At 46.1% G+C, this 21,829-nt stretch overlaps 1 protein-coding gene across 4 annotated transcripts in view; it reads left to right on the forward strand.

Moving 5' to 3' along the window:
- SERPINE2 (serpin family E member 2) overlaps positions 1 to 21,829 on the forward strand; it is a 63,197-nt gene that overhangs the window by 34,361 nt on the left and 7,007 nt on the right. For all 4 annotated transcript variants that reach the window (XM_035007002.1, XM_035007004.1, XM_035007005.1 and 1 more), the window contains exons 2-5: positions 2,313 to 2,593; positions 5,340 to 5,567; positions 11,287 to 11,484; positions 20,377 to 20,575. In XM_035007002.1, coding sequence (XP_034862893.1) covers positions 2,335 to 2,593; positions 5,340 to 5,567; positions 11,287 to 11,484; positions 20,377 to 20,575 — 884 coding nt within the window. In that variant the 5' untranslated portion in view covers positions 2,313 to 2,334. The remainder of the gene's footprint in view (positions 1 to 2,312; positions 2,594 to 5,339; positions 5,568 to 11,286; positions 11,485 to 20,376; positions 20,576 to 21,829) is intronic.

Below are 21,829 nucleotides of genomic sequence, written 5' to 3' on the forward strand. Positions count from 1 at the left end.
CTGTGATGCAAGAATCAACAATCCAGACTGATGAAGTTAGCACTAGTGACCGGACTTGACCATTTGTAACAAAGATTGTGTGGATTGTCTTATGCTCGTGATGGCTTTGTGGCATATTAAGTTTTAAAGAGGAGATTTATTTCCAGAAAGAGGGGAGGGAGGGAGGCTAGGAGGACACAGAGTCTAATTTTTAGATGAATGAGTAAAGCCTCCCTAGTCAGCATTTGGAAGTCTCCAGCGTCCAGCAGGCTGAAAGAAACTCAGGCGATTGTCATGGTGTTAGAACCAGTCCTAGGTGCCAAAGTCAAAATAGGCCATGCTGGCCATAGGAAAGCCCCAAGTAGGAGCGTATGTAGGTCACTTGCATGTTTTGAATTTAGACAGGCTGTCTTAACACAATTATTTACCAATTAAGCCCTGGAGAAGCCTGTATGTTCTAAATTTTTTAAAATGTGATTGTTTCACAACATATGAGAACATTGTAACATCACCTTGAATGATGGTCTTAGTGGTTCTCCTGTGGCCCTGGGTTGGGGGGTGCAGGTGGGGAACTCTGCACCCAGCGAATTTCACTCTCCTCGGAAAATGTTTGAAGCTCAACTCTGAGGCTCGGGACGGAACACGATCATTTTCTCAGTCATGCTCAATAAATATTATTTTGATGCAGTAAAAAAATAATTAACAAAAACTGAAAGTATATAAGCCATCACATTTAATCTCACATGTATTTATTGAACATTTACTATGACCTGGAGTAGGAAGCAAGACAGATGCATAGAAAGGAAGACAAGGAAAACCCCGAATGCCAATTTTGCCTAACACTCCCGGTATGCTTTTCTGTGGAGCACAGAGACCTTCTTTCCCTGCACTTCAGGTCTCCCGTTTCCTAAAAGGCTCCCCTCTTATTCTTTGCAGACATTCCCATGTACATGCCAGGAGGGCACATTGGCTCCTCTGGAAACTTGTGTTTCGCAGAAGTTCAGGTCCCCAAGGGAGGAACCAAATTAGCCACATCACGAATTCTGCTTTTGTTTTGCCGACTGCCTCTTTTAAGTTCTTATTTAATGACAGTATTTGCTTTTCCGTAAATACATGTAAATCTTTTACCTCTTGTCACAGCTGAAGGAAGTTCAGTAAGTGGTAATCAAGGAAGAAAGCAGACAAATCTTTCAGATCTATTTCAGACAAATCACTGTAATTGAGAATACCTGTGTAAACAGTGCCATTCTTACAATTGACAAATTTACCAATTGTTCTGCCCTATTGTAGATCTAAGAGTATCATTTAAGTTTATTTTAATTAACAATCCCTTAATTAAGAAAGTAACATGCTGGGCACCTGGGTGGCTCAGTTGGTTAAAGCGACTGCCTTCGGCTCAGGTCATGATCCTGGAGTCCCTGGATCGAGTCCCGCATCGGGCTCCCTGCTCTACTTCGTCCTCTGACCCTATCCCCTCTCATGTGTTCTCTCTCTCTCTCAAATAAATAAATAAAATCTTAAAAAAAAAAAAAAGAAAAGAAAAGAAAGTAACATGCTTATGGTAAAAAAAAAAAAAAAAAGTCTGAGGACATAGGGTTATAAGGTAGTCCATAGCGACTCGAGGGATTCACTCCCTTTTTTAAAAATCCTCCTGTGGTTTCTTGTGACCCTTAGAAGGAAATCCAAGAGCCATACATACTGGGGTCTCTGGGCCTTAGGGTTATGGGCCTTTCCTCCTCTTCACGTCCTCCCCCAACTCCCTCCTCAGTGGCCATGTGCTGGGGGCAGGTGCGGGGTTGGGGGGGATGCTGCTTTCTCGTTCGGGACTCATCACAACTGTTCCCATGCTGTCCCTCATGTCGTCCCCACCTCGTCCTTCGTTTGCAGGCACAGTGTTTTATTCCGGGGTCCTGATCCCTCTCTGAAGTTACTTTATTGCTTACTGGCTGATTTCTGTCTCCCCTCTACAATGTAAACTCCAGGAAGGCAGGGGTCTTGCCCATCTGTTTATAGCTGTATGCCCAGCACTTCGAAAAGGGCCTGGCACATGCTAGTTCTCAGTAAATACTGCTTCAGTTGGATGAAGGATGGTTGTAAGATTGAATGGCACATGACTGGGAGCCTGCCAGGTGGAGGCTTCCTTCCACTCCCTCCCCCAGCCCGCTGACAAAATATGGCAAAAACTGCTTGATCTATGCTATTCTATTTTAAATAAATTAACAAAGCACTCAATTATACTGAGTACAGTGAATCCTACCTAGTTGAATATAAAGTAGTCCCCCCCAAAGGTGTTCATTTAAGAATTCACATATTTTTTTAATCTAATTTTTCAGGTCGTCATTGCCGAAAGGAACCATGAATTGGCATTTTCTCTTCTTCCTTGTGGCCACAGTGACGTTGCCCTCCGTGTGCTCCCAGTTCAACCCCCTGTCTCTGGAGGAACTAGGCTCCAACACAGGAATCCAGGTTTTCAATCAAATCGTCAGATCCCGGCCTCATGACAACGTGGTCGTGTCCCCCCACGGGATCGCGTCTGTCCTGGGAATGCTTCAGCTGGGAGCCGACGGCAGGACCAAGAAGCAGCTCACCACGGTGATGAGATACAGCGTGAATGGTGCGTGCCCCGTGGGCTCTGGCCATTGGGGCCTCCGGCGAGTCCTGCATCCGGAGGGGCTTCTCCGGTGCCATTCTGGCATCCAGGACGGATGTGCCGATGCTGGAAGTGTTTTGACTGTGCTGGTGACCACATGAGTCTGTGTGGGTGAGAGAAGTGCAGAGAGCCACACACACACAAATCCCTGTAAAAGGCATGCAGCGTGCATGAGCTCTGTGAGCTCCACCGCGCAGTCTCCAGGTTGTGATACTATGCTGTAGCCCTACAAGGTGTTACCACGAGGGGAAACCGAGCAAAAGGCACAGGGGATAGCCCTGTATATTGTTTTGCAACTTCCCATGAATCTATCATTATTTCAAAATAAAAAGCAAAAAAAAAATTTTTTTTTGAAGTCGGGCCCAATGGAAAAGGTTTCAGTTGTTGTTTTGAATTATCTGTGTTCACTTCAGAGTCTCTGTCTCCTAGCGGCGGTGCCTCAGGGCTCCTGCTCTGGTTTCATCCCCCAGAGTCTACCTTGCACCCGCCTCTTGAGTGAGGGCCGCGTGTGAGGGAGCAGAACGGGCCCCGCAGCCGTCCTCTGGGGCCACTGGGCACCATGGCCCTGAGCGAGTCCCTCTGCACGTCAGAGTTTGCGCTGCTTTATTGGAAAACAAGGGAGTTGCCCTTTCCATGTTCTTCCACTCCTGTTAGCCTCATAAAGTTCTAGGAATCTTGACTGCATTGATGCTTTTGGCTGGGAGAGGAAAACCAGAGGGACAGGCGGGGGTTCGAGAACGCCGTGCCTCGCTCCATGCCCCTCGGTGGCTGTGTTCAGTGGCACCTCCTGACCTGCCAGCCCCAAGTGCCTAAACTTGCCCTGCTCTGCTTACGTGGCCTTCAGTTTCTCATGAGTCTGCAGCTGGATCACTTATCAGAAGCAGGGAAGGACTTAGTACTTGGGACACACACACCATTCTGCCCCTTGCTTGGACACTCAGAAAACTCTTGGTGATTTGTCGCCTCCCGGTGAATCACTGCTAGAATTTATGGCCCTCACCAGTGCCATCGAGACCCTGTCAGCTAGTACAGTTCCAACGCAGGGACTGGACTTCCGTTGTTCCACGCTGAGCCACATTCATTCGAAGCAGTATTTCTGAAGTTTTGACAATGTTGCCTGTGGGTGGCTTCCTTCCCCCACGCTTGTTTTCTCCCGAACCACTAGCCGTTGTGTTGTGGAATGGGGCTCTGTCAAGAGACAGACTCTTTTAGGGGAGCCCGAGTGGTTTTTCAGGCCCTCTGAGAACTCAGGATAGCGATGCTCTTACCGAGGACAGAGGCAGAACGGTCTGGGGCAGGGGAGGAAGATCTACAGCAGTCTTTTCCCGGCAGGAGACCGAGGCGTGTGGAGGAGGCCATGTGGCCAAAAGGGACAGGTGCTGGGTCTTGGCCTCTGCTGTTCCCTTACTGATAAAGCAGGCCTGCCCCACAGAACAGCACCAAAGGTGGGGTCATGAGAAGCCAGACAAAGGGCCAAAAGGTCACCTCCCTGGGCCGCGGGGCCGACTCACCCTGCCCTTATTTAGTGGGTCTGCAGAAGAGACACTCGGTGTGTGGCAGGTCAGCTCTCCAGGACACCATCACTGTGACCCCTGCAGGCTGTTTTAGGACAGCGTCATTTTGAAAGGACCCCAAGCGAGTAACCCAAGAATCTGGAATTCGAGCTCACTCCAGAAACACATTTCATCCTTATAATTTATTTTCCTCTTCTCCGTGTTCTAAAAGCAAATGGAGTATGTATGAATGGCTCGTGTTAAAATAAAGCTTACATTGCCATAAAATTAGTCCCCGTGCTTTTTGAGCGTGAGATCGGGTAAAAACTACACCATTCTTGGATGGTGGCACCTGGCAATTTTTAATGGCCTTTCTAATGCTTATTTTATTCATCTTTTTTTCCAAAATAGAAAAAAAAGAAATTGCAGTGTTAAATCTTTGGCAGTAAAGAGCACTAGAGATTAAGAAAGAAAAAGAATGAATTAGGAAGATTCCTTGGATTTATTTCCCCATGGCTATGTAAGGAAGAGCTTGCCAGTCTTCCTAGTGACTGGCTACCAAGAAAGTCTCCCAGGAGGACGAGGTCTACGTGGGAAAGGTGTTGAGATGCCTTGAATATGTTGTTTTGGTGCTAAAAAAGCACTACTGACTTTTAAGAACTACTAATAAATTTTACCATCCCCGGGCACCTGGGTGGCTCAGTTGGTTAAACGACTGCCTTCGGCTCAGGTCATGATCCTGGAGTCCTGGGATCGAGTCCTGCATCGGGCTCCCTGCTCGGCGGGGAGTCTGCTTCTCCCTCTGACCCTCCCCCTTCTCATGTGCTCTCTGTCTCTCTCATTCTCTCTGTCTCAAATAAACAAATAAAATCTTAAAAAAAAAAAAAAATTTACCATCCCCTCCCCCCCTTTTCTTTTCTTTTTTTTTTTTTTAAGATTTTATTTATTTATTTGACAGAGAGAAAATGAGAGAGAGAGCACATGAGAGTGGGGAGGGTCAGAGGGAGAAGCAGGCTCCCTGCCGAGCAGGGAGCCCAATGCCCCCCCTTTTCTTAACACAAGGCTGCTGAGGAAGCACGAGACTCAGTCTCTTGCTACTCAAGCTTATCTTGTCTATACTGTTCTTTATTTGCCATACTAAGAAAGATATTTTTTTAAAAAACAGCTTTTCTGAATTCTCGCGGAAATATTGCTGCATTTTTCCATTTCTCCTCTAGGAGTCGGTAAAGTGTTAAAGAAGATCAACAAGGCCATCAGCTCCAAGAAGAATAAGGACATCGTGACCGTGGCCAACGCAGTGTTTGTGAAGAACAGCTTCAAGATGGAGGTGCCCTTTGTCACCCGGAACAAAGACGTGTTTCAGTGTGAAGTCCAGAATGTGAGCTTTGAGGATCCAGCCTCCGCCTGTGATTCCATCAACATGTGGGTCAAGAACGAAACCAGGGGTGAGTGGCCTCAGTTCCCTGGGGAACAGTTTTGTACGATCTTATACTTGGTGAATGAAAGCGTGAGGGGGACTCTGAGCTTCTAACAGGTCCCATGGCCCTCCCGTTGTGGAACGCCTGGACCCAGCTGGCTGGTGCATCTGTGCTCTCTTGCGGGTTCCGTGACTCCGTCTACCTTCCTTCCCTTTTCTTGCTGTCACCACCCCCCTGTGCTGTTCGGGACGTTTCTCGCTGGGGCCCAGGCAGCAGAGTAGAATTCAGCCCCGCTGACTCTCCCCTTTCCTTGCTACATCTCCTCCCTGGAGGCCTTGCCCGCAGGCCCTGGCCTAGTCTGAAGGTTAAGTGGCTCAGTCCTTTCTATGTTTCTGTGACTGCCCCTCTCCAACGTGCGGGATTCGGGATTGATCTGTCTCCTTGCTTTCCTTCCCTCTCGCTGCCGTCCCCTCCACGAAGTAGGTGCCTCCGCTTGGCTTACAATCAGCATGTGATTATGCGTTGTTTATGCCCCGTTATTGTAGCACTTTCCACGCCGCGTCATGATTACGTGTTTACATGCATTTCTCCTCTCATTAGACTGAGGAAGTATCTGACATGGGTGTTTTAAACCCGTTAATTTGCAAACTAGAGGTCTAGTTGGAAATGCTCTGGACTAGAGATGGGTCCAGAACAACCAAGGAAAATGAACACTGCAGATATAGGCTGGGGAAGCTTTTTTCACAGGAGGTAGAGTTAAGGTCACAAGAAGGGACCCAAAGACTCAGTTGGGACCCAAGGACAGAATGTGAGGAAATTGGCTTTTCGGGTCCTCTTTCTCCAAGCATGGTTCTGAGGGCGCCTGCATCAGAATTATCCAGAGCATTTGTTTTGAATGCAGGTCACCGAATCCCAACCTCCTGTATCCGAATCTCTGAGGGAGGGGTCTGGCATTCTGCACTGAAATGAGTGCTCCCCCAGTCTGCCTCCACCCCCCACCCCCCAGCAGGCTTGTATACGCAAATGTCTGAGAGCATATGACAGACTAGTGCAGAGATGGACCAGGAGGGCACGGGAGGGTGGAGGAGAGCCAGAGTGGTTTTGGTCAATCCACGGCATTCCTTCTCCACAGGGTCCTGGACAGCAAGATCCAGGCTTCCTTCCTAAAACCACAGAACAATCAGGAGACCTGCTAGTGTGGAGGGTTTAGTGGTTCTTTCTGGGCCTAGAGGACTAAGAACATTGGGTTGCTGGCACTCAGAGCTGGATGGCTGGATGACGATGGCATGTCAGTTCCCCGTGCCAGCCTTCTTTACCAATGTGCTGGTAATAGTCAGTCACACTTGTGTGCCACGTGACAAGAGTTCAAACTACCTGGACACACACTGACTCAGTTGCTTACTTCATCTGTGGAGGGGAGTGTGGTAAGATTCAGCGTGTTTTTCAACCCTACAGACCCACTCCCTCTTTATAAACAAAGATTTTTACTATTCACTCTACCATCCTGAAATGAAATTCACAGCTCACGTAACCTGTGCACAAGTACACAAAATTTTTATTCTTCTTTTTAAATTGTTTTCAATTTTTAAAGATTATATTTATTTATTAGAGCATGCGCACACACGAGTGGGGGGAGGGGCAGAGGGACAAGCAGAGTCTCCACTGAGCAGTGAGCCTGACGTGGGGCTTGACATGGGACTCGATCCCAGGACCCTCGGATCATGACCTGAGCCGAAGGCAGGTGTTTAACCGACTGGGCCACCCAGGCGCCCCACAAGTACACAAAATTTTTAAAAATTAGTATAATGCCAAACTGTAATACAAGGAAAAACAGAACTAATTTATGTATGTAGTTCAGTAGGTAAACCCTTGGGTACCAACTACACCTGGGAACATAACAAAGCAGTCGTATTCTTAGAATAATTGCAAACTGACGACTACAAAAACAGACCGAGACGGGTATGTCATACCAGTGACATGAAAACCACAAGCTGCCTTCTGATATTTCTGAAGCACTTTTTTCTAAAATTGTGCAAAATTCTTGGTAAATTTCAGAACACAATAAGAAGAGTCTCCGCTTGATGTGCACGGCAGTGACATACCTAGGAAATTCAGTGTACAGTAAGAACAAGCCCCCAAACAGATACCTTTGTGTTTATGTGGAAAAAAGAGTGACGTCCTGGGCTCAGGGGATGATAAGCCGGTCTGTTGCTAGCGTGAATATCCACTGGGGGCATTCGGAAGCTACATGGCAAGCAGGACACTTCTTTACCATGTGGGACCGTTTAGAACATCGCAGGACAAGTAGCATCTCTGGCCACCTGCCATTCAGCTGAAAACTCTCCCACAAGTTCCCATGTTGCCCCCTTGGGGGGATCTGCCTCACTGAGGGGCACTTACCTGCCACAAGGACCCTGGAGATGGAACAGTCCACATTTGAAAGACTGCCCGGTGCGGCCCACAGAGATGACCATTCCTGCCCACTGCAGAAGGGGAGAGCCAGACACGAAGGTTCTTTCCGGTGTGAGGGGGCGATGGCCCAGCCAGGGCTGCGTGCCTGGGGCTCCAGCCTCAGCTGCTCCTTCACCTACTCTGTGCTCGCATCCTGCGCGCTTCGTCCCTGTCCCTCCAACTCACCAGGCTCTCTCCTGTCGCAGCCGGCTGCCCAGGGTGCTTTTCTTCCCCCTTCCCCTTGCTAATGCATATTCATTTTCACACCATCCCAGGAATGGCTTCATAGTTGAAAGTGCAGGCTCTAAGTTTGAATCTCGGTTCTGCCACTTCCTAGCTGTGTAACCTGGGGCAAGTTACTTAATCTCCCTGTACCTCAGAGTCCTCATCTGTATAATGGAGATACGATAATGACAGCTACTAAAGTAGTTATAACAACATTAAGGTTACATTAGGAATTACATTAAGGAATGTAAATAATACGCATTTAGGAAAGTGCCTAGCACTTAACAACTGTTCAGCAAGTGTGGGCTGTTTTTTATAGCTATTAGGTCAAGTAATACTTCAGGGTACCCATCCCTGACCCCACTGACCAGATCAGATCCCCCTCTTATTTGCCCTCACATCCTTGAGTCCTTCTGCTTCGAGGTATTTATTACTATTGCATACACTTTCCTGAGTCATTTATGCCAACCTCCCCCTCTCTCTTCTCCATAGCTTTCTGAGGGCGGGCTTCATTTTTTGTTTATTTATTTTCTTACCTAGAAGAGTACTTAGCATATGGTAGGTAGGTATCCAAGAATGGATGGTGGGGTGGTAGATGGATGGGTGGATGGGTGGATGGATGTATGGGTGGATGGATGTATGGATGGATGAATGGGTGGGTAGGTGGATGGATGGAAGGGTAGGTGGATGGATGGGTGGGTAGGTGGGAGGCTATGTGGATGGATGGATGGATGACTGGGTGGGTGGATGAATGGGTGGGTATGTGGATGGATGGATTGGTAGATAGGTGGGTGGTGAGATGGATGCGTGTTTACTATACATAGTTCTTGATGGCAGGTCCTCTACATGCTTCCTTGCTTCTAAACCATACATTTCTTACCTTTTTATCATTTCTTGTTATTTCTTCATTCCCCCTTCTTGTATCTTAGTCTTGACAGTGTCAATCAGAGGCTTTGGGTCTGGGAAGATTTCTTTATAGACACTTAATGAGCACTGACTGTGTGCTGAACACAGAGATAGACTTGATTGTTTTAAAAGTGAATGACAGGGTCCTTGCTCTTGTGCAGTTTATGGTCCAGTTGGGATAGAGAGACACATTAAATTTGGCTGGAACAAAATACCAGAGGTATAATGGTGGCGCTGAGTGTTGAGCTTTATGGAAACTCCTGGGAGCTTGGGAGGAGGGTCTGAGGAGGTTTATTATAGGTACAGAGCCGAGCTATGTCTTAAAGGCACCTAGGGGTTGGACTGGGTGATGTTTCCAGCAAAGGCAAGATACCGTCTTCACTGCCAGGAGCCAACTGTAAGGAGTTTGCTATGGGCTGGAGCACAGAGTTGTAACTTCCTCCCACAGGACAGAAGCTGCCCTTGCATAGAATGATGACCATTTATAGCTTGGGGATTCTCCTTCAGGTCCTGATTTATGGTGGCGTTGGTGCCCTCTTGTATGAGTAAGGAGTAGTGATGAAGCTCTTACTGAGGACCCTGGGGTCTGGGCAACCTCTGGATGTGCCTCTTGACCATGATTTAATGCAAACATTTGTTTGTTGGACATCTGAATCTTCTTGAACATCATCTAAAAGGACTTAAAGCTCTCTCACCTGAATTAGACATTCTTGCTTCTTCAGAAACTATTGATGTTACTCTAGCCATTTAAAGAATTGTAACTTGGATTTATATTACGGCACTACATTTTTTTTTTTTTTTAATGCTGGGGCCAAAAGCTACAGAAAACTAATTTTTAGTTGTAAACTAATTAGTAAACTAATTTTTAATCGCTTTGGGTATCAGTAATCCCTCATAAACACATACACAGCTGAATCTTCAAAGACTGAGCAAAAGGAGCCTTAATGAAAACCCAAGCCTTCAAGCACAGATAGCATTTGAGAAAAGAGTCTTTGTGGTCTCAAAGAACATTCTGAAACTATCACAGTTGTTTGCTCCTTCACTCCTGACACAAACAAGATGGATGGTCCTTGACATTTTGTGGAGCGAATTTCCCTTCAAAGTCGGGAGGCCTTCCAGGACAGACCCCATTTCTTTTTATCTCTGTAATATTACCACCTCACTCGATCCCTAACTCATAGACACTAATTTTTCATTCTAGCCCTTCCCTAAGTAGCTTTGAGGCCTTGTGGTACCAGGGATTCCAAATGAATGCCCAACATTTCTAAAACCTTCAGAGAAATTAAACATTTATCCTTGATAAAATTGCACAGGCCAAAGAGCTTCATTTTTGACTGGGATTAAGTCCACCCCATGGTTGAAAGAGCAAATGCGTGTCTTGTGCTGATGGCAAACCCTCCTTGGCAGTTGCACGTGTCAATTATTCGCAAAGATAGGGAAATTCATCATTAATTAAGTACAGCTTATTTAGATGAGTAAAATTTTCTAAAACATGGGGTTCATAGGGAATTAATTATAAAATTTCTTTTTTAAAAAAATTTTATTTGAGAGAGAGAGAGCACAAGCGGGGGGGGAGGGGCAGAGGGAGAAGCAGACTTCCTGCTGAGCAGGGAGCCTGATGTGTGGCTTGATCCCCGACTCCAAGATCATGACCTGAGCCAAAGGCAGATGGTTAATCAACTGCGCCACCTAGGTGCCCCAGTTATAAAAGAATTTCTTGATCCTCAAATAGAGGATCTCTAAAGACTTTTCGGATTCAGTGATTTTAGCTTTAATTTTTCAGTTTTCATTTTTAGTGAGGGGAAAAAATGAGAAAGTACCAAAAGGGTGTTGTAAACAGTTCCTTTTTAAAGTCTTTTAAGGGCGCTGGGTGGCTCAGTTGGTTAAGCAACTAACTTTGGCTCAGGTCATGATCCCGGGGTCTTGGGATTGAGTCCCGCATCGGGCTCCTTGCTCAGCGGGGAGCCTGCTTCTCCCTCTCCCGCTCCCCCTGCTTGTGCTCTCTCTCTCTCTGACAAATAAATAAATAAAATCTTTAAAAAAAAAAAAAGTCTTTTAAAAATTCCTTTGATTTTTTTCACTGTCCATGCTCCAGCACTGCCTTTTGCCCTCAAATGGACTGCCAATCCTGAGTTTTTCCCTTGCCTGTTCTGTGACCTTCCAGGTATGATCGACAACCTGCTCTCCCCAAATCTCATCAATGGTGCGCTCACCAGACTGGTCCTGGTCAATGCCGTGTACTTTAAGGGTTTGTGGAAATCACGGTTCCAACCCGAGAACACAAAGAAACGTACGTTTGTGGCAGCCGATGGGAAGTCCTATCAAGTACCCATGCTTGCCCAGCTCTCCGTGTTCCGATGCGGTAAGTGTCCGCGTGGCCACGCCCCACCAGCGCTTTCACTTCATCCAAGAGCAGATCTGACTTTGATTTTTTTAAAAAGGGCAGGGGAACGGAGGGCAGGATTGTTTTAAAGTCCATGGTAAAGTTTTGTATTCTTTACAGAGGTTATGTATTAATATATAGCATATAAGCTTTTAGGCGGAAAATTTAAAGAGTGAGGACAGCTCACAAAATATGAAATATAAATAGGCCTTAAGCCTATGAAAGCATTATCAGGTCATCATAAAAGTAAAAATGTGATTCTTTTCCACTTACCAGAGTCACAAACCTTACGAAGATTGACAAAGCCCAGTCATGGCTCTGGTTGGGGGGGCGGGGAGGTGGGCCCCGATCACGGTGGGTGGAAGGAGCTGTGGGATGGGGGACTTCCTAGGAGCCAGTGTAGTGATCCCACAGCAAGGATTGGAAACTCTGAAGATCATCTCACCCTAGCAAATAAATCAAAGCCAGATACGTATGTATAGTGGAACATATGGGATAAATAGATTTAGATTTACATAGGGCGCTGGGTGGCTCAGTCGGTTGGGCAACTGCCTTCGGCTCAGGTCATGATCCTGGAGTCCCGGGATCGAGTCCCGCATCGGGCTCCCTGCTCGGCGGGGAGTCTGCTTCTCCCTCTGACCCTCCTCCCTCTCGTGCTCTCTGTCTCTCATTCTCTCTGTCTCAAATAAATAAATAAAATCTTTAAAAAAAAATAAATAATAAATAAATAAATGGTGGATTGGGGGCGCCTGGGTGGCTCAGTCGGTTAAGCGACTGCCTTCGGCTCAGGTCATGATCCTGGAGTCCCGGGATCGAGTCCCGCGTCGGGCTCCCTGCTCGGCGGGGAGTCTGCTTCTCCCTCTGACCCTCCCCCCTCTCCTGCTCTCTCTCTCTCTCATTCTCTCTCTCTCAAATAAATAAATAAAATCTTAAAAAAAAAAAAAAGATTTAGATTTACATAAGTAGAAAGGTGACACAGTATAAGGTTGACTTCAGAAAACAAGTTCTAGAACAGCAGATGCTGGTTCATCTCATTTACGTAAAATACTTTCTATATATTCCTCCATCTGTGGAGACACGTCTTGGAGGATGTTCAATAAAACGTGAATGGTGGTAGTATTTCAAGGGGCTGTTTTTCTTTATTTGAATCTGCAAATTTTTGAAACAAGCATGTGTCAATTTTACAATCCAGAAAACAATGACTAACCCCTGCCTTCGTTGCCACAGTATTGATAAACGAAGCCTGGTGATTCTTTTTTTAAGCCTGGTTTCACCGAAGCAGCTGTCATGCAATTTAAACTGATGCTTTTCCTCTGTGAGTTAGCCTTTGTGTCTCCAATCTGTCCCTGGACACATGGGCCCCGAGTACTACCTTGGCATATTCAGTCTCTGTGAGCTCAGTGCTGCTCTGCTCAGTGTTTCACCAGCTGCGTGATTCTCTAAGCGAAGGAATGGCTCAGGCCAGGGCTGCAATAAACCAAGTCACTTTCCTTCTTGCTTCTCGTTCATCAAGCTTCTAGGTAAAATTTTGTCATTCCCTCAAATGTTTCTTTACAAGATAATATGTATTTAAAAGCCCTGCAGAAAGATAACGTGCTCAGCAACTGAGAATAATAAAAGGCTCCTTTTGCCCAAAAGTCATCCCTCTTTCCCATGGTAGCCCAGCCCTCCCTACTCCCCACTTGTGTTGCCAGGAAGACCTCACTGGAACGCCAGCAAAGCCACCAGCTCGTATCTGAAGCAAAGCCCTTTTATTTGAGGTCAATCTTTATACACATTCTCTGTTCTAATAAAACAACTAAAGCGAAGGGCCTTCAATGATCGTATGTTTCTGTTGCTGGAAAATAAATGTCAGTAGTGAAAGATTAAAACGCAAGGATCCTGTAGACATTCCTATGAAACACGAATATGTTTGTTTTTACAGGAATGGAACATCTTCTCTGGATTATAGAGTATGTTCCTAGAGAGGGAGTTCCATATCCGGGTAGCTTTTCCATTAAGAACCGGTTTGTCTAAGAGTGTATGTGTGTGTGTTACACAAAGTAATGCACAAACGCATTCTTGTTGTCAAGGATTCTAACTGCATAGAACTACAGTAAGCTGGATGCCTTCCCTCCATCTTCCCTGAGTCACGCCCTCCCTTCTCCATCCTCTTCCCCCTTGTTCTGAGGCCCCCCGGAGGCTGCGTCGGGGCTCCCCTGCGTCCCATTGAGTTGGCTGTGGGGTGAACTAGCAGGTGATAGGACTGCGGGAGGAGAGGGTTTGGGGCATTGACTTCCACGCCCTCCCTGCGGTCCCCAGGGCTGCCACACCCCTGCGAGAAAGGTCTCCACTCCTGAGCAGGTGTGGCCAAGAGCACTTTCTCTCTGGGTCACCATGCCGCCCTCCCCCCTCCCAGCCTACATTTGGTAATGTTTGTAGCCCAAGGTACTCTCCCGAATGGCTTCTCTGTTCTCTACCCATGCTTTATAAGAACTCTCGTCATTAAACTCCTTTTCAGTGACCCAGTGATCCTGTCTCTTCCTTTCGGACCCTTCCTGGTCTGCACTGAATTCAGAACAGAAGGAAACCCCAGCTCTCCACTGTTCTCGTTCCCTCACAGTAAACACAGTGGACAGCCACCGTCCTCCTTGCCCTCCTCCCTGCGCCTTTCACGGGGGTTTACTGACTAACTGGGAATTGGAACCCGTTCTCTTCCTGGGCCGTGCCACAGAGCTCACGGGGGTCCCACGTTCCCTGGTTTCCCTCTTGGGCCAGCATAGCAGCGTCTCAGTGAGACGGGGCGGATCTGTCTTGCTGCGTCTGTGAGGACAGCATAGCAGCTGTTTGTTTTCGTGACCACAGACTGCTTAGCTGGTCACCCCCTTGCTGCCTGTCGCTAGTCTGGCCAACATGACCAGCCAGCGCTCAGAGATGGGCCATTGCCACTGAGCTCAGAGGCCGCCCGGCCCACTCACACGACCTCTGCAGCACCCAACCCACTCCCCCACCCCCCATCGCAGGTGTTCTGGGCCTCACCACGACCCCTCAGCCCCTTTGTAGAAGCATTGCTATTCCATGTATCTGTCTTCCGGACCATCCCCCCAAGATGCCATCAAGACCTCGGAGAAGATTCACTTGGTAACGTTAAGAAGAGAGGGTGGAAAATGAAAGAGGAGGGGAAAACCCTTCTGACTATGTCCCATAAACTAGAAGCACTTTGAGGATAGAAATTCTTCTAATTAACTAAAAAAAAAAAAGGACTTGAAACCTTTTTTTTTTTTAGAAGCAGTGTATTTCTTTTTTTTTTTTTTTTAAGATTTTTTTATTCATGAGAGACCGAGAAAGAGAGAGAGGCAGAGGCAGAGGGAGAAGCAGGCTCCCCAAGGAGCAGGGAGCCCGATGCGGGGCTCGATCCCAGGACCCTGGGATCACAACCTGAGCCAAAGGCAGACGCCCAACGAACTGAGCCACCCAGGTGCCCAGAAATGTATTTCATGCCCATTGCAAAATCTACAAATAAAACATGGTAATGAGGCAGAAAGTAAATGTTCTCCTATAACTCCATTTCCCAGCATAAGAACCCCTATTTAGCAGTAGGTATATAATTTGAGACCTTTTCTATGGATATAGAAAATATGCCTGTGAAACTTTTTTGCATACATAGGATTGCCCTGTAATTTCTATTCTGTAATCTGCTTTATACATGAGATAGTATATCGTGGAAAACTTTGTTAATTCATGTGGATTTATTTCATCCTTTTATCAGCTGTATAACGTTCCATGGCATAAATGTATTATAATATTCTATGGATATTATTATATATAATAATATATATTATTACATTTTTCCTGTAATAAACACTTCAGCGAGCATTCTTGTACATAAATCTTTAGAAACTCAGAATTTATAAAGGTACTTTCATTGGATAGGAATTGCTGAGTCCAAAGTTGTTATAATTTTTTTGATTTTACAGTTATGAGTTTAGGCATAAAAGACTTTATTTTGAAAGAAGACCACAAAAAATTCCAAATATATGTATATATGTGTGTATATATAAATATATGTATGAATATACAGTATATTTCAAGCTTCCACTCTCCTCTGAGCTTCCAACTCATACCTGCCTATCCAAATTACCTCTCTACTTGGTTGTCTATTAAGTTTTAGTTCCATAGATGAAATGTATTATTGTCCTCACCCATCTGGTTCTCCTGCCATGTTCCTTAGCTCAACAAATGGCACCTATCCTCACCCAGTTGCTTAAACTACACCTTCCCCATCAGCTCTCCCCAGCCCCACTTTGCATTTCAGCTAGAATATGGACCACCACTACATGCACTGGATCTGGTTTTTGTTTTCAAATCTGTATTTCAGTTTCTTCTGGAGTATAGCTGAAACAATTCCCCAAGAGCCCAGGAAATCCATAAAGCTACTTGTAGTAGAAGGTAGAGGGATTTTCATCTATAAAGTTTTCCTGATGTTCAATATTTAAAATATTCTCTTTGATTTTAGGGGCCAAGAAGAGTTCTTAACATTTCAATGAGCCTAGTTACTTCCTCCCTTGTAGAATTTAAAGAAGGGATCAGAGTCTTTAGGGGGCTTTCCAGAAAATCTGGATCAGGGCGCCTGGGTGGCTCAGTCATTAAGCGTCTGCCTTCGGCTCAGGTCACGATCCCAGGGTCCTGGGATCGAGCCCCGCAGTGGGCTCCCTGCTCGGTAGGAAGCCTGCTTCTCCCTCTCCAACTCCCCCTGTTTATGTTCCCTCTCTCACTGTCTCTCTCTGTCAAATAAAATCTTAAAAAAAAAAAATAGGGGGCGCCTGGGTGGCTCAGTCGTTAAGCGTCTGCCTTCGGCTCAGGTCATGATCCCAGGGTCCTGAGATCAAGTCCCTCACTCCCCCTGTTTGTGTTCCCTCTCCCCCTGTTTGTGTTCCCTCTCTCGCTGTGTCTCTCTCTGTCAAATAAATAAATAGAATCTTTAAAAAAAAAAAAGAAGAAGAAAGAAAATCTGGATTATCCTCAAAGTACCACTTATAGAAAGTTCCAAATCTTCTCCATGTTTCTGATCCTTGGTTCTTTGCCTGTTACTTCTCATTAAAGGTTTTGTTGATCCCCGTTCATCCAAGAGAAAAGATTTCTCTTCCCTTCTAATCTATTTCCTCGTTTCCAGCATGAATGAATCCTGCTTCGTTCACATTCTTCTATACTCCAGCATCAATCCTCATCCGTCTACTTCCCAGATGTTAAAGCGTGGAGAGCCTGGGCGGGACCTTTTAATGGAAAGGTATCTGGGACAAAGACAGGCTCGCTGCTCTGACACAAGGCTCCAGATGCCCATCCTTGCTTGAGTCTTTCTGCCCTGGAGCTGTGCCCACTGCAGCGGCTGTGGTTTCTCTTGGTGGATTGAGGCTGCGTTTCCACTGTTTGAGCAGTGACCGAGCAACTCAAGAAGAAACGCATTTTGCAAGGCTTCTTCCATCAGTAGACGAAAAGTTTTTACTATGTGCAAGCCTCTGTGCTGAGCACTATACTATGGGTATAGTCTCGTTGAATTTTCACAGCAGCCCTGTAAGCTGGGTACTGTGATCCCATTTTATAGACGAAGAAACTAAGACTTGGAGTTAAGCCACTTGCCCAAGACCCAGAGCTAGTGTGTCAGAAGAGGCAGGATTTGAACCCAGATTCTAGAACTCCAGATCTGGTGTGTTTAACCTCAGCCCTGGTCCTCTGTGAGAAGACACTGAGAGAGCAGCCCTTTAGTGATCAGGTTAGGAGAGGAGGGGGTGTGTACAGAGGCATCCTAGCCAACATTTGCCATCAGCTCCTGTGATCAGAAGCAGAAGTGGGGCCAGGGAGAAACCAATCACTGGGTGGATGTGAGTAGGTACAAAATACTTAACGGTTATTCATATTACTGATCAGTTAGTGGTGTATCCAGTGGAGGGCGCCTGGGTGGCTCAGTCGGTTAAGCGGCTGCCTTCAGCTCAGGCCATGACCCCAGGGTCCTGGGATTGAGCCCCACATCGGGCTCCCGGCTCAGCAGGGAGTCTGCTTCTCTCTCTGCCCCTCTCCCCTGCTCGTGATCTCTCTCTCTCTCTCAAATAAATAAAAATCTTAAAAAAAAAAAAAATGATGTATCCAGTGGAGGCTGGATTCACTGGTGGAGGTAGAAGCTGTCCCCCCCACTGGAAAACACACCCCAGCTCGTAATTTTTCATTATTCATGACCCCGATTCTTCTTATCACAACAGTAAATGTTTCTAGAAGTGGTTAACAGATGTCTCCAGGTCCTTATTTCATGCCCTGGAGCAATCACTTATTAACTGCTTCCAAAACTGCACAGTTTCTAGAACAGCTCTGCCAGAGTCAGGGCCTCCTATTTTCTTTGAAGATTAAAGGGCTCATTAGGAAGTGGTGTTTTTTCTGGCTCTCCCATTGATTTTCCAGTTTCTTCCGAGGCCATTTTATTACACAAGGTAAAAGGAAAGTTAAAGAGTCCCATCTTTGATTCTTAGGCAGCCCCGGGACAGAAGCGACCTTGAGTGACAGTTCCTAGGCATCCGGAGCCAGGCTGGGCCGCTCAGGGTTACTGAGCAGCCCCTCAGGCAAATGCAGCAGATGGGAACGAGATATACTGAGCACCCCCCAAATTGCCCACAGTTTGCTTCCTGAAGGAGAAACTCAAATGTCATCCTGTCATGTCACATATTCTAATAGCGTTGCTATTCTTTATCATATTTTATAGCTAAAAGTGTTCGTTATGTAACAAAGACAAAGAAAGTTCGCCGTCTCTCTCCCTTTTTCCCTCCCCCCCCCCCCCCCCCCCCCCCCCGTGGAGAACTGGCTTATTGAAGTTCCCTGTCTCACACGCGGTGACTGGCAGAGGTCGTCCCCAGAGAAAAGACAGTGAAAACCATGAGAGAAACTCGCTTTCTCTTTTCTCTTTTTCTTAAATGCATTATTCTTCTAGGTCATCTAGAGCAGGGGAAGGAGGTGGAGGAGGCCAGGCCCTGTTAAGCGCCTTACGTATTATTTCTCATTTAATCATCACAGCGACCCTGTGAGGGGCGTACTTTTATTTTTTTTTTATTTTTTTTTAAAGGGAGAGAGAGAATCTTTTTTTTTTTTTTAATTTATTTATTCATTTGAGAGAGTGAGAACGAGAGAGAGTACATGAGAGGGGGCAGGGTCAGAGGGAGAAGCAGGCTCCTCGCCGAGCAGGGAGCCGGATGCGGGACTCGATCCCGGGACTCCAGGATCATGACCCGAGCCGAAGGCAGCCGCTTAACCAACTGAGCCACCCAGGCGCCCGAGGGGCGTACTTTTAATGTCCCTGATGTCTCCACTCTCCATAGTAAGAGGCACACAGAGGTTAAGTGCCTCACCAAGGTCACCGTGTTCTTAAAAAGTCTGAAGTGCTTAATAAACCATTTCAGAGATCCGCCAGAAATCTAGAAATGCTGGCTTTCCATTCACATAGTTAGTTTTAATAAGTCTCTCATTACATGGCTAATGTAAAGGTTTGACCGGCTCCTAAGGCACGCTCCATGGAAGACTCTTTCCCGGGCAGTCGGGGGCCTCCGTGGGCCCCGTGCCCCTGAGCTGGGCCTCCAGCTGGGGCCTTCATGAACACACCAGCACCAGCTCTCACTGGTAGCACATAGTTGTGCTGCTCAGCTGCTGAATGTTTTGAATGTTTTACATGGAATCAAAGGGTTCTAGGAGCAAATGAGATCAGGAAACCTGGGGATAGCTAAACAGCTCTCCTTCAGAACATCTCAGAGCCTTTACAGCACTGCTATATATTAGGAAGCTGCAAGAAGAATCAGTCCAGGGGCACCTGGGTGGCTCAGTTGGTTAAGCGACTGCCTTCGGCTCAGGTCATGATCCTGGAGTCCCAGGATCGAGTCCCGCATCGGGCTCCCTGCTCGGCGGGGAGTCTGCTTCTCCCTCTGGCCCTCCTCCCTCTCATGCTCTCTGTCTCTCATTGTCTCTCTCGCAAATAAATAAATAAAATCTTAAAAAAAATAAAAATTAAAAAAAATAAAAAAAAAGAAGAATCAGTCCAGTGCTTCCTAAACTTACTGGGATATGGAATCTCTTTGTCTACTGGGTGACATACAGGTTGTGTGTTCTCCAGACGACCGCCATTTTGAGAAGTGCTGGTCTAAATTGTTTCCAGGTTTTCATTAGTAAGTATAAATATCATAAGGTATCTAAAAGCCATAAGGACAGTTACTGGAATGGGTGAAGAGTGAGTAGGGAGTCGGGATAGTGGAGAAGGAAGGTCATTGTTGGCATTAGACATATTGAGTCCAAGTCCTGGCGTTCCACTTCTTAGCCCACATGTCCCTTGGCAAGTTACTTAATTTCTCTAATTGTAGCCTCCCCAGCTGTGAAATAGGACTGCTTGTACTACCTCATGGGGCACGGTAGCTTCTAAATGTGTTGAAGTGGTTGGCGGGGGACCTAAACAATGGAGCTGTTCATCCCTTTCTCGTCACATGCTCACATAGGCTCAGCCAAAAGAACCATTCTCAGGCAGTTCAAATTCATTCCTTTATTCACATGATAAGGGTCAGCTTCTTGCAAAGCCCTGTATTCTAAATGCCTCATGATCTAGTTCAATTCAACTCAACCGAATTAATGTTATTTTAGTGACGCCCAAAGGCATTCTGTTAAGACATGTCAAAATTGAGGGAAGATAATTCTTTGCCAGAGAAAGAAGAAATAAGTGTCTCTTTATCCTCCTAAGGAAACTATATTTGGAAAAAAGTTTTTAAACTGAATCGCCCTCTTCCCTCTGAAGCTACCCATGTGATCAGCGAACACTCATGCCACTTCTAGAAGTCATCAGGGATACACTGAACCTGCCTCTGATTTCTTTAGGGTCTACAAGCACCCCCAACGATTTATGGTACAACTTCATTGAACTGCCCTACCACGGGGAAAGCATCAGCATGCTGATTGCCTTGCCGACCGAGAGCTCCACCCCGTTGTCGGCCATCATCCCTCACATCAGCACCAAGACCATAGACAGCTGGATGAGCACCATGGTGCCCAAGAGAGTACAGGTCATCTTGCCCAAGTAAGTGGTCCCTCTCCCTGAAGAGAAAATAATGGGAGTGCTCAGTCCCTGGTAGCAATACCGGACAGCGTGAGGCTAGGAAAGGCACAGCCTAAATCCTAAAGCTGATTTACTTTCCAGAAATTGCATGGTGGGAATACAGGGCTCTGCTTTTGTAGAAGCTTCCCCCCCACCCCCCAATTCCTGTGCCTCTCATGCAGCAGGGGAATGATAATGGGGATGGAAGGAAAGAAGGCCTGGCCTCTGAGTCTCCACAAGACCTCAAGCTCCTTATACCATTTTGAGGGCTTTTAACATATTTAATTTTCTTCAGAAGACTGAAAAACACACGTATAACTGTATAGTAAAGGTTAGTCATGTTTCTGGTATTTTGATAAGGAGTTTCATTTTCGTCTTCTTAAGTTTTAGCTGGAAGTTCCTGAAGACCAAGGTCCAAAAGCTAGGTGGTAAGGAAATATTTTGAAATCATCCAGGCAGAATTCTTACATTAGTATCATACTATGGCAGTTCTTTATTGCACCCTAAAAGTATAATGTTGGTGGAATTTGAACTGTTATGACTTGAAACCAAGGGGAAAATAATCCCAAATTCTGCCTGAATCCTAAATTTCTAACAGGTGAGAGAATGCTTTATACCCAGACCCGTGAAAGAGGCAGTAAACGTCCCCTGTCTGTGATCGTGTTGCCAGTATCCAGAGCTTTTAACCAGCCGCATCTCAGGGTGGGAAAGATACCTTCCAGTTCTAATAGCTCTTAATTCTCCAGTCACTAAGTTAAGCGTAATCCGACGAGTCCATTCATAGTAAGTATTAGTATCCTCCCAAGATTTTTTTTTATTGTGAAGTGAGCTTTCACGTAGGCAGGGCTTGATATAAATGAACAAAATGGTAGGTTGACATTATAAGTAAAGCACAATTATAACAGTAAAATTATCACCAGAGCCCATCTGTGAGGAAGATCTGCTCACTACCCTGATCCCTCTTCCACCAAGTGGGAGAAAGCCTGGTAAAACATCCTCTGATGATAGGTTTAATAGCTGACTTTTACGTAAGTGTGGTTCTAAGGCCAGACAGGTCACAAGGATCCAAGAAACTCTTGTGACACGCAAATAGAATGAGTGCATTGTCACCAATTCCTAATGTTGGTTCCCACTTTCATAGTAAAACGCTTTCAAAATCCCAACAAGAAGGAGCAGGAATGTGTCTCCTCTCTTTTGACCATCCCCAATGTGGCAGCCACCATGATGTTTGGTTGG

Source organism: Mirounga leonina, unplaced genomic scaffold (assembly GCF_011800145.1).
Source record: "Mirounga leonina isolate KUSES-001 unplaced genomic scaffold, KU_Mleo_1.0 Mir_151, whole genome shotgun sequence".
Classification (NCBI taxonomy): Eukaryota; Metazoa; Chordata; class Mammalia; order Carnivora; family Phocidae; genus Mirounga; species Mirounga leonina.